Consider the following 12,665-nt stretch of genomic DNA (forward strand, 5'->3'; position numbering starts at 1 on the left):
CGGGGAGGGGGAGGGGGGAGATGGCAGTGAGGCCATAAGTAGGATGAGGGAGAGGAGCCCGCCCCCCGCCACATTCCCCCCCCCCCCCCCACGGTGCTGCCCAATGCCGGATGCTCTCAAGGATCTAGAGCCAGGGAGGAGCTGGCAGTGTGACTGTGTGAGTCCCCCCCCCCCCTGCCCCCCCCCCCCCCCCCCCCCCCCCCCCGTTCTTCATGGGAGAAGTGAGGACAGAGCCTGGCCTGCCGGGTGGGGAGAGGCAGGGCAGAGGTGTGTAACGGCTCACAGCGCGTGTCCTCAAGTAAGAAAATGGTCAAAACCAGGAGCAGGGGCCCCGCGTGAAGAGTCCCATCCTGCATCGCGGGCCACCTGCTCAGGCAGGGGACAGGCCTGGGAGCCCTGGAGTCACCTCGACTCTCCACCACCACTCAGTGACTTTGAGGAAAGCGACTTGGTCTCTCTGGGCCTTAGTTTTCACACCAGCCAAATGGGGATGATGATTCCATTCCCCACAGGGCGCGAGGAGAGCTTAGGGCAGGGTGTCAGATTCGAGGAGAGGCCCCAGGGTACAGGCCGGTGGCTCTAGTGGCAGGCAGTGAGGGGGGTCCAGCCTTACCTGGGCACTCCAGGGGGGATGCCGGGTGGAATCCGAGCCGGCCGAGATGGGATCTGAGGCGGGGCCGAGAAGGGGTCATTGTTGGCAAACACGCTCTGGGGTCCAGGCCTGGACGGGATGGGGGGTGCGGCAAAGGAGGCTGCCGGCATGGGAATCAGGGGGGGGCCCGGGGTCGGGCCTCTCACTGCTGGGGGCCGGCCTGGGGGATGCACGCTGGATATGGGTCGGCGCTGTGGAGTGGGGCTGTGGAGAAAGGAGAGGGTGTGAGCTGGGGGTGGGGGTGGGGCGCGCCAGCCTGGCCAGTGTGGCCGTAGAGGGCTGAGGGGGAGGGAGTGGCGCAGGCAGGCACCAGCTCCCGCCCAGGGACATGCAGGGGGGCAAGGACCTGTTCCCTCCATCCACCCGCCACCACCTGCTTGGCAATGGCTATGCCCCCACCTAAAACTTGAGCCAGGGCCCACCTGCACCCCTCCTCAGCCGCCAGGTCCTCCCGCTTCCCTCTGGCCTCACTCCCACGGCCCTCTGCCCCCCACCAGCCCTGCTCGGGCCTCCCGCCTGCTTCACCTCCTCCAATCCACCCTCCTTAGCCACAGATCCCTCCAGAGCCCAGCCCTGACTGCAAGTCCAAATGCCTCCAGAGGCTGCCGGGCCTACAGGCCCCTGCCCTGGGCGCCCCACAGGCTGCCCCGTTCCCCAGGTTGGGTGCCCTCTCCCTAAGTAACCCATGGCTCCCTGAAGTCTCAGTAGGGCTGGCACCTTCTAGATTTCCCTGACCGACCCTCTCCTGCCACCTGCCCCCGTCACCGGTCAGGTATCCCTGTCTGATGGTCTGCATTGCCCATGCCAGGGTCTCATCTCCATCCAACAGCTCTGGGGTGGCTGAGGGGGAAGGGGACGTGCCAGCTAAGGTTCCCAGTGGCTCCCGCAGATCGTCCCCAACCCGCCACTCTCATCTGTGCTCCAGGAAGATGGCCCCGTGGCCACCACGGCCCGGGCCTCTTGCCCTCTCTGGCTTCCACTTGGGCTCACTGCGTGGGAAGCACCAGGAGACACGTGGGCCTTTAACCCAACCCTTCTCTTCGTCGCTTCAGGCCCACGCAGGGTAGCCGCTCCCACTGTGGCCAGCCCTGGGGGCCCCTCCACCCTGCCCACCCCGTGGGCTGTGCCCCGACGGGACACACGGGAGGAACTGGGAGCCCGCAGGCAGCATCCTCCGCCGACTGCGGGTGACCGGGCCTTACGGACCTGTGGCTGCTGGAGCTCTGGATCCAGGTGTCATCGACGGGTGGGGGCACGGGCGTGGACACGGTGCTGGTGCTGATGTCCCCGATGATGTTGAGGGCCTCCTTGAGCGCATGGTACATGCGCAGCATGTCGTCCCGCCTCTGGGCCTGGTCGGCCGACTCCTCCATGAGGCTGCTCTGGTCCGCCGAGGAGTACAGGTAGGCCAGCAGCTCGTGGTGGATGAAGGCCTTCGTCTGGGGACAAGGGGCGGAGAGGTCAGGGCTTCCACCACGCCCGCCTGGGCCTCTGGCTGGGAGGGCGGCCACCACACCCTCCCTGTCTTTAAAGACAGGCTTTCCTGTCTTTAACTTCACTGCGGGACGAGCCAGAGGTTTACAACCTGGGCGGGGTTGGGGGGGGGTGGTGGTTCTACCCAAGTGTCTGCCGCGTCTCTCGGGGCCACCTTCCAGTGTTCTTCCGGCCCGTCTCACCAGACGCTGATGATCAAACCTACCCCAAGGACCCTGCCTCTCGCATGGCCATCTCTCCTCCCATCCGTTATCTGCGAACTGGCGTCTGTTAAAAAACTGCTAGCTCCCTCTCTTAAAAAAAGAAATGTTTAAAAGGGGCGTCTGGGTGGCTCAGTCGGTTGAGCGTCCGACTCTTGATTTCGGCCCCGGTCATGAGGCCAGGGTCCCCGAGTCAGGCTTCTCTTGCTGAGCGTGCAGGCTGCTTAAGATTCTCTCCCTCCCTCCCTCCCCCCCACCCCCCCCCCCCCGTCCGCCTCTGCCCCTCCCCCACTAGCACACGCTGGCTCTAAAATAAAAAAATAAATAAACAAACAACAACAACAGTACTAGGTTTCTGTTCATTGTATACTTTGTTCCTTCCAAAACCTCCTACAGGATATAGGAGTTTCTCAGTTACTTTTACTGCATTTCTAGGTACGTGTGTTCACGTGTACATGAGCTTCTCCAAACAGGGACAGGTTTCCCTCTTCCTTTTCAGTGTTCACACCTCTACGCGATTTTTCTAATCTGACGGCATTGGTTAGTGACTCTACAAAAAAGTTTTAAACACAAGTGGAGATAGCCAACTTGTTCTTGACTTTCGAGGGAATGCCTCCTGAGCTCCCCCATTAAGGTCAAGAGTGGCTTTGGGGCGCCTGAGTGGCCAGGGGGTTGAGCGTCTGACTTCAGCTCAGGTCGTGATCCCACAATTTGTGACTTCGAGCCCCGCGTCGGGCTCTGTGCTGACAGCTCAGAGCCTGGAGCCTGCTTTGGATTCTGTGCCTCCCTCTCTCTGTCCCTCCCCCTCTCAAAAATTAACATTAAAAAAAAAAAAGAGTGACTTTGAGACTGAAACACAGATTCCTAACAGAAGACTCCTACAGTTGTCCTTTTCAGAATGGATGTTGAATTTTCCCAAATGGACTTTCAACATCTCCAAAAATGACCAGGCTTAGGGGCGCCTGGGTGGCGCAGTCGGTTAAGTGGCCGACTTCAGCCAGGTCACGATCTCGCGTCTGTGAGTTCGAGCCCCGCGTCGGGCTCTGTGCTGACAGCTCGGAGCCTGGAGCCTGTTTCCAATTCTGTGTCTCCCTCTCTCTCTGCCCCTCCCCCGTTCATGCTCTGTGTCTCTCTGTCCCAAAAATAAATAAAAAACATTGAAAAAAAAATTAAAAAAAAAAAAAATGACCAGGCTTGACAGCTTATTTCCCCTCCTTTTTATACACATGGAGCCTTCCTGTATATTCTGTTACGCTCCACAGTTCTTTTTCTACATTATAAATGAGTTATTATCAACCTGGACATCCTCTTCTCTCTTTATTTTTGCTTTAGACCCTGTTACATTTCGAGCTTTCACAGGCACAACATAAACCCAAAGCTGGCCTACGTAGCTTCTTGGGTGCCCAGCTGAGCGGGAGGCCTGACATATGAACCCCCTGCACCCTCCCAGCAACTGAGAGCGGGAGACATTAGTACAAGTGCATTTCACCAGAGAGAGGCCTAGAGCCCTGTGAGTCTCGGGAGCCCGGGGGGTAGGCAGTGCCCTCCAGTGAAGGTGGGCTGGGCCACAGGCCATCAGGGGGCCACAGCTGGGGACAGACTCAGTCTGGGCTTTAATCCCACCTCCCACTCTTCTGAGTGACTCAGGGCAGCTTCCTTGACCTTGCCCGGGCCTCCTTTTCCTGTCTAGAAAATGGGAGATGATCACAGTTCTTCTCCTAGGGTTCGTACAAGATCGAAACACTTCAGAGAAAGTATATACGTGTGGCATTTGTTTCAATTACCCAAGGAAAAGGGAGTGAGCTCCACGTGGCTTGTACCTTCTAATCTCCCAAGAGAGGCTGGGAACCCTGATTCTGACGTTTAGAAGGTCGTGACTCACTCTGCTGTTAAATGTCATACAAAGGGCGTCCGGGCCCTGGCGGGGCCGGGCACTCACGTTGTTGATCATGAGGTGCATGATGGTCTTTGGCATGAGGTCACGGATGGACTTGTTGATAATGGCCACATATGAGTCCACCAGGTTGCGAATGGTCTCCACCTGGCGCTCCAGCTGTGGGTCCATGGAGAAGGTGTTCTCCTGGACCCCGTCCTCATTCTCTGCCTGTGGGGGGAGAGGGCAGGCGGTGAGGGGGGACTGTGGCCTGAGGCGAGGGTGGGGAGCCCCCCTTCTCTGTGAATGGCTTGCCTTGTCCTGCCCACAACCAGCTTTCTGGGGATGTCCCCCGATGGCCGTATTGGCTTCAAGTGGCCCTGCCCGCCCCTGGCCTGAGCTGCCTGGACCTGGGGTGACCATGCCCCAAGGTGGTTGGGCCCCTCACCTGGGGACTGGAACATGTTAATTTGGGGGCCGAGGGCAGCCACGTTCACTCTGCCTCAAGGACAGGAGGAGGAGAGGGAACAAAACAGATGGGGTCCCAGGCCATGTATATCCCTGTCCTTGTCTTTACTTGGAGAGCCTTCTGGACCCTGACCACAAAACCCTCTCCCCTTTTCCCCTTTGTTTGCTCACGACAGTATGGGCTATGATCCTAGAAATCACCCATCCAGGGAGACGCCAGACCCCTTTCTCTCCCAGGGTCAGCACAGCCCGACGTGTGCTGGCTGGGCAGGGTGGTTCCTTACCTGGTCCTTCTCGGGGTAGACCCCAGCTCGGAGGAACGAGGCCTTCCAGCTGTCCACGTCCTCCTGGGAGTCACAGGCCAGCTCGATCTGCCGCAGGTCCTTGTAGACGTTCCTGCAGCAAGAGGGAGGAAGAAGAGGCATGTGGTTTGACCCTGCCCATGGGGCTAACAGGTGCAGGGAGCTGTAGCGTGGGCTCTGGGGTCTCAATGACGGGGATTCACACTTGACCCGGGCACTCACAACTGGAGCCCCAGGATGGCAGTGGCACCTGCAACCGGTCGGGCCGAGAGGAGCCCCAAGTTAGTGCCTGTACAGCATCTAAAACCCTGCCAAGTGCAGCGCACATGCTCAGTGATGTCGGCATCTAGTGCCATCCGTGGGGTTTTGTTTTTGTGGGTTCGGGTGACTCCTCTCCTCTCCCCTCTTCCATGCCCTCCCGTGGGGGCCAAAGGCTGCCCAAGACACTCTCAGAAGTGGGCAGGTGTCCCCTAACACCCCTGCCTGGGGAAGCTCCCATCAAGGTTTCTCAGGGAGGCTACAGCAAAGTTGTTCAAAAGAACATTCTGGGATGGCAGAACCTGTGTCGTCAGGTGCGGTAGCAAGGAGCCGCAGGTGGGTTCTTTGCGAGCACCGAGAACGGGGCCAGGGTGACTAAGGAAGGGAATTTCAACTTCATTTTATTTCAGTCAACATTTAAATAGCTAAATTTGGGCCAGTGGCTACTGCACTGGATACTGAAGGTCTAGAATGTGCCCCGATTCCTGGGGGGGCTGGGCTGGTGGGGGGAGGGATGTGGAGGGTTGGGGCTCCCAGCTGAGCATGTGCAAAGCAGGACAAATGTGGGTCTGTGAGCAGAGGCGGCAAGAGCCGCAAGGCTAGAGGAGAGACGGATGGACAGTGTTCTGCAGGCTGGGATCTGTGCCACACACGTCCTCTCCTGTCCCACAGGGCAGCGGTGGCCGAGACGGCCAAGCTGGCCCACCACTTCGGCGTGAGATCCGAGTTTGAGGTTACTCATGGCCCGTGACGGAGCTAGGGCCAACTGGCAGTCAGTGCGTGGCTGCCCTGAGATTTCTGGAAGGAGTCTCAGAGAGTGGGAGGCGGGCCTTCGTTGGGAAGGCTCTTCCTCTTCTGTTGCACTGCCTGGAATATCATGGTGGCTGGACCTCGGGCAGCCATCTTGGAAGAGGAGGAGGAAGGCTCAGGAATAAGGATGGACCTGGATGCCTTTGGAGCTGCCCCACCTGCCCCGGATGGGAACGTCATAAGAAACAATAGCAACTTCTATCTTGTTTCCGTGACTATTATTCTGGGGTTCCTGAGCTCACTCGTAAATGATACATTAGGTACCATCTTCACAGGGGATCATCACGGGCCCGGGGAGGCGGGCCAGCTGCCCACTGTGCAGCAAGGAAGAGCTTCCTGGCAGGCCTGCCCCACAACAAAGCCCAGGTTCAGCCACGCCAAAGTGGGTCCCAGAGCTTCAGGCCATTCCGTGACGAAGCAGGTAGAGCTACTCCTACACAGAACGTGACGCTGGCTCCAACCCACGGGAGCGATGGGCAGTGAGGGAGGTGGTCCCGGGGCAGCGGGGAGGATGTCGATGTCTGTTGGTCCATCGTGAAGAACCTCCAGGCCTTGGCTGAAAGCCACTGCGATTTAGGTGCTCCCTGGCTCCTGGATGAGGACGCACCAGAGTCCCGCGTCCACACTCTGCCCTTCCCCCTGCTCTCGGATCCCCTGCCAGCTGGACCTCTTCCCAAGCCGAGAAAAGCATCTTTATTTTTGCTGAAGTCTCCTCCCGGTGCCCGGCGGGGTGCGTTTTCTGAGGACCTCCTGGGCCTCTCTCTTCTGTCTACACTCACCTGAGGGTCTCACCCCCATCTATGACTTTGAACGTGGCCATGCATTAACAACTCCCCAATTCACATCCTGCCTGGAGCTCATTCCCTAACACCAGACTCTTGAATGTGCACGGCTGCCTCCCTGATTCCCCACGTGGTGTCTCAGAGGCCTCTCTCCCTCAGCGTGGCCCCAACCCAGCCCCTGATGGTCCCCAAGCCTACCCTGACTCTGCCTTCCCCAGTTGATGGCAGCTCGGTCCCTGCGTGAGTTCAGGGTCACCAGAAAATGCCTTCCTCTCTTGCACCCACATCCACCAGGGCTTTGGTCAGCTCTGACTCTCGGCATCAGCATCGGCTGCCTCCCCCTCTACGTCCTCAGCCCCACCCCAGCCCAGCCCCCACAGCCTCCCACCTGGACCGGTGCTATGCATGCAACCCATGCTAGTTTCCCCACTCCTGCCCTACCCCGCCACAGCCACCAGGGGGCGCCTGGGAGCACCTGAGCAGGGGCCAGTCCCTCCTCCGCTCAGAACCTCGGCCATCACTTCATCAGGTCTCTGCCCAGACAGGACTTTCCTGACCACACACTGGAAGCACCCACGGCCGTTTTCTGTTTCTCACTTGATTCCCTTTCTAATTTTTTTTTTTTTAACGTTTAATTTTGAGACAGAGAGAGACAGAGTGCTAGTGGGGGGGAGGAGCAGGGTGGGGGGGGAGGGAACACAGAATCCGAAGGAGGCTCCAGGCTCCGAGCTGTCAGCACAGAGCCCCACGCGGGGCTTGAACCCACGAACCGTGAGATCATGACCTGAGGTGAAGTCGGACGCTTAACTGACTGAGCCACCCAGGTGCCCCTCACTTGATTCCCTTTCTGGAACATGAGACCCCAGGGCAGGGACTTTACACAGAAGACGCTCAGTGGGTACTACTGACTGGATGCGGACGGCCACTCTCGCCCAGTGGGCCCTCACCTCTGCTCCGTGTTGAAGATGGCGAAGACGTGCTTGTTGGACATGAAGCCCTTCTCCACGTCGCGGATTTTCAGGTTGTCCAGAGGCAGCATGTACTTCTTCTCCTTCTCCTGAGGGCGGAAAGGGGAGGGGTCACCCCGGACTGGACCCCACCTCGAGGGCCACCTGCCACAGACTCTCATGCTGGTGGCTTTATTCGGATTAACTCACCTGCCTCGGCCCCCGCCTCTCCCTTGTCCACTTTGCCCCAGCCATGCTGGCCCCCTCGACGCTCCAAGGTGCCAGGTGGGCTCATGTCACCCCAGGGCCTTTGCTGGAATGTTCCTCTTCCCAATGCCCGCGTGGCTCCCTCCTTGCCTCCTTCAGGTTTTTGTGCGGAGGGGACCCTCTCGGAGAGGCCTGCCCCGACCCCACCCCACACGTTCGCAGGCACTGTCTCCCTTGCCTTCTCCGTCCTCCTTCTCCCCTTGGTACTTCCTCTCGCGTAACACAACACCTTATCCTGCTCACTGACCTAGGCTATTCTCTGTCACCCACCTGATTCGTCAGCTCCTCAAGGCCAGGGACTCCTGTCTGGTTCACTACCACGCCTACGACCACTCTATCTTCACAATGAGCCTGTAACTGAATTACTGCTATGATCCCATCTTACAGAGAGGGAGACTGAGGCAAAGAGGGGGCAGGCAACGATTCAGGGGTAGGGCTGGGATTTAAAACTAGTCAGCTTCAGATGATCCTGGAGCTGGAAAGAGAGCCCCCTTGAGGTGATGCCTGAGCTCCAAAGCCACGGAAATGTCACTCACTTCCCAAGGGCAGCCCTGATCAGGAAGTGCCCCACGGAGTACAGGCACAGCAGTCCTGGCGGCTGCTGGGGAAGCAGCTGAGAGGATGTGGCCCTCAGCCAGGGGCACAGGCCTGGTGAGTCACGGAAGCCAACATTCACCCACCGATGGAGGCTAAGGACCTACTATACCCCCAGCCTGGGGCTGGGCCCCTGTGGGTGCATCATCTTAGACCTCCCGGCGGCCCAGGCCTTAGCAGTTCAGATGGGCTCTGCCCCTCCCCGGCCACGGACCCTTGGGCAAATCACTCCCTCTCTATGCCTCAGTTTCCTCATCTGTCAAAGGCAGACAGGAGTCCTGCCCTCCCTGTGCAAGGTGAGGATTAAGTCGAGCCCAGGAGACACTAGGGTTTTCTTCTGTGTGTTTGTCCCTCACTCTTATGGCTCTAGGGTCAGGTCCCAGGACTCTGGCAAAGGAGGAAGCCAGGCAGAGTGCTCCTTCCGGCCGAGCTGCAGTGAGGGGCAGAAGAGGGGCCTGGTGGCCACGGAGGTGTGAACCCCCCATTCATGCTGCAGAGGGGGGTCTGAGGAAGGAGACGGCACAGAAAGGCTCTGGGTAAGTCCCAGGGCCCTCCAACCTTCCGGAGAAGAGTCTCGGGGGCTTTAGAAGGGGCCGGGATGGGGGTTCCCTGCTCAGAAGACTGTGGAAGGGCCTGTGCTGCCCCCGCCCTGTCGTGTCAGGAGGCAGGAAGCTTCCAGTCGGCTGGCCAGGCCAAGTAACTGAGTCACAGTCCTTTTGGGCCCCGAGCGAGACGCCACATCTGGAACTGTTTATAGTGTGATTCCGCCCGGAGCGCGGCAGCTGCCTTCCTGATGCTGTTGACACGCATGCACAGAACACAAACACACAGAGACGCAGAGGCGTGTGCGCACCCCGCCCCCACCCGCCCCCCAAAGAGCCCTCTGCCTGCACACAGAGGCCGCGGACCCAAACCCTCCCTCCCGCCCACGCCCACCCGCTCCCCAGCCCCCTCCTTAGGATTTCCTGCAAACCCACAACTTTCTCCAGATGCGAGCCGGCCCCAGCCGTGCCACGTCAGACGAGAGAAGCGCATCGGCGCAGGCACCGGCCTCCCCGCCCGCTCCAAGGGGCCGGGGCGCAGTGGCCCTCCTTGTCCCCCCCCCCCTCCTCCCCCGCCAGGGGGCCTGCAGGACGGACAGCCGGCCCCGCCCACCCAGTGTTCAGACTACCTGTTCAGGGGGTTCTGAATGTGTACAGTAGTCTGCACATTGGTTAGGCTGGGCTCGGGCAAGCGGCGCGTCGGGACGGGCACCCCTGAACTTCCGCCCCCTCCGCAGCGAGGCGGACCCGGAGGTGAGTGTCATCGCCCACCGCCCTGCTCTCCACCGGGATGGAGAGACGTGCACCGAAGCCTGGGGAGTCAAGGAGGGCCTGGGTGGGAGACGAGGTGCCAGGGAAAAGCAGAGGGAGCCGCCGCCAGCCGCGGGGGTAGGGGCTCTGGCTGAACGGTCCCCCTAGTCCCACCCCACTCTGTAACTGCTTCCTCTTGGGTTATTTTTTTAAAATAAAGAAATACGGTTCGCCTCTCTGAGAAGGTCCCTGAGCTGGGGGTGGGGGGGGGGGGTGGCGGCTGCCACGTGTGGGGTTCCGAGGGTCCCGCCCCTCCCGACCTCAGTCTGCTTTGTGTCTGCGGGGCACACAGGGCCCCTTTCACGGGCCTGACGGTTCTCGTTAACCGCCGGCCGGCGATCCACCCTCCTCCCGTCCCGAAGCCTCCCCTGCCCTGGGTCTGGGCCCGCGGGAGGGTCCGGGGCTGCTGCTTTCAACCCCTACATGAGGGGAAAACGAGGGACCCCTTCTCCACTAAAGAAAAGGAGCTCTTAAAACCGGACTTGCAGTGAACCGCCAGGAGGGGGTTCGGGCCCCAAGTTCCCCTACCACTGCCCAAGGCCGTCACAAAGCCTGGCACTCCCACCCTGGGCGGAGATGGCCGGGCCCAAGGTGGAGACCGGCCCTCAGCTGGCCTGGTGAAAGCCTCCGCAGACCGGCTTTCAGACTGTGGGGGCGGAAGGAGGGAGAAAATGCAAAAGCGTCATCCCCACCCCGGCCATTTTGAGAAGCTGATCTGGCCCCGAGGGTTCCTTAAGAAACGCCTGACCTCACCCTCCGAGAGGCTCTGTGGTCCTGGCCACGCCCTCTCCTGGCTTAGAAACAGCCACCAGACAGGGTCCTTCAGGGGGCGCGGGGTTCCTGATGCTCTTGGAAGGTTCCAGAATGAGCGGGAACAATGACATTTCACCCCTAAACACCCTCCCTCGGAGGAACCGTGTCCAGCCCGGGCCACAAGAGAGTGGTCCAGGCCAGGGCTGAGGTGTCTCTCGGGACAGGGAGCACACGCCCTATACCCACAACACAGGGACCCTTCCCCACTCTGTGACACAGGGCGAGTCACTGCTTGGAGCCCGATTCCTTAAGAACAAATGGAGCATAAGGATTTTCTGAGGAAATTGTGGCCACGGTGGGCTCCCCAAGCCAGTGAGCCTGGCACAGGGCAGGGACTTCACAAACAAGAGCTGCACCATCCCAGGTGACTAGGACACACGGTGGCCATGTGACCAGACGGTCAGGGGCACGAGCAGAGCAATGCAGGTAGGTACCTTCCTCCGCAGGCCCTTCTTCCCTTCTTCAGGCTGCTACAGACCATACTGGGATGGGCAGGGGGGATATGGGACCACGGCAGGGGAGTCACACGTTAAGGTGGCAAAATGGGGAAGGCGGAGCTCGGGCTCGGGACAGCCTCCCGGCACAGGCCTGCCAAGCTCCCCAGGACACGGGCAAGACACAGACTGCCGTCTCCCTAAGTGCCTTCATTTGGGCCTCTGTCACAGACGCCTAACGCCGCCCTGGCCAACAGGGAGGGCTGGTGGGCCTTTCATGGGGCAACCCAGGAAAATGAAAGCAACACAGTGTCCCCCACTGGTGACCCTCAGAAGCCGATCCCGCCCACGACAGAGCAGCAACAGGCAGTCACACTAGGCCATGGCCACGTTGTTAAGAGAACTAAGCAAAGACATGGGCCGCTCGGGCCGGGAAGACAGGCCAGTGCCGAGGCGGAGAAGGGACCCAGACGGCAGTGCTGCCCGAGAGGCGGCCCACTGGGCTGGGGGCGCAATCGCTCACAGGGCTTGCCTGCAGGTTCCCGGAGACCACGGTACAAGGCAGCAAACAGCCCTGGGGTTTGCGTTCCTGGTGCCATTCCCAGAGGCCTCCCCAGGCCCTTTGGATCAGGACAAGTACATAGGGAATGTTCTAGACAGACACTATAGCTAAGCACGTCACAGGGGCCATTCTATCCCACTTCATAGACAGGGAAACGAGGTGCCTGGCTGAGCCCCTTGTAGACGTTGGGCCCCCAGCACCTCAGCAACCTGGCCGGGAGCCTGAGTCCCTGACCTCAGACCGTGCCCCCTCTGAGAGCCAGGGATGCCTCCCTGTGACTCTGGAGGCTGGGGTCGGTTTCTAGCCTGCCAAGGGCTCCCTTCTCCATCTCCCTTTCCTCCCGAAGTGGAGCCGCTATCAGGCTGAACCCCTAGAGGGTCATGTGGGGCTGGGATACGCAACCTGGTGCCTAGTATGCACCGCCCCCCCCAGCCCCGCCCCAGTCTTGGCCATTACCATCCTCAGGGAGGAGCTTGGGGAGCCGTTCTGGAATGAACGAGCAAGCATCCACCCACTCTAGTCCCACCGCCCTACCCACCCACCCCCAGCCACTCACCTCCTCATCCTTGTACCAGGACAGAGACTCGGCCGTCAGCACAAACCAGTACTCCTTGGAGCCGCCCTTCATCAGACTGATGTTGTTGATGGTCAACCAGCCCCTGCGGATCACCTGGGGGGGAGGGTGCTGCTCAGAGGGGGACAACGCCTGCCACCCGGCCCAGCCCACCCCCGTGCAGGGCCCAGGGCCCTCGTCCCCAGTAAGGAAGACGGACCACACAGCAGAGATGCCTCCAGCCCTAGAGCCCTAGGCCAGGCAACCCAACTCCACCTTGCCCCCAAGCATTTCCCACTGCAAA

General features: G+C 60.3%; 1 protein-coding gene across 14 annotated transcripts in view; it reads right to left on the reverse strand.

The window, feature by feature from the left end:
* Positions 1-12,665, reverse strand: part of DNM2 (dynamin 2) — an 89,300-nt gene that overhangs the window by 1,766 nt on the left and 74,869 nt on the right. For all 14 annotated transcript variants that reach the window (XM_058728024.1, XM_058728018.1, XM_058728021.1 and 11 more), the window contains 6 exons: positions 12,365-12,478; positions 7,787-7,896; positions 4,972-5,083; positions 4,286-4,450; positions 1,859-2,091; positions 614-856 (listed from right to left, as the gene is read on the reverse strand). In XM_058728024.1, coding sequence (XP_058584007.1) covers positions 614-856; positions 1,859-2,091; positions 4,286-4,450; positions 4,972-5,083; positions 7,787-7,896; positions 12,365-12,478 — 977 coding nt within the window. The remainder of the gene's footprint in view (positions 1-613; positions 857-1,858; positions 2,092-4,285; positions 4,451-4,971; positions 5,084-7,786; positions 7,897-12,364; positions 12,479-12,665) is intronic.

Source organism: Neofelis nebulosa, chromosome 4, assembly GCF_028018385.1.
Source record: "Neofelis nebulosa isolate mNeoNeb1 chromosome 4, mNeoNeb1.pri, whole genome shotgun sequence".
In the NCBI taxonomy this organism is placed as follows: domain Eukaryota; kingdom Metazoa; phylum Chordata; class Mammalia; order Carnivora; family Felidae; genus Neofelis; species Neofelis nebulosa.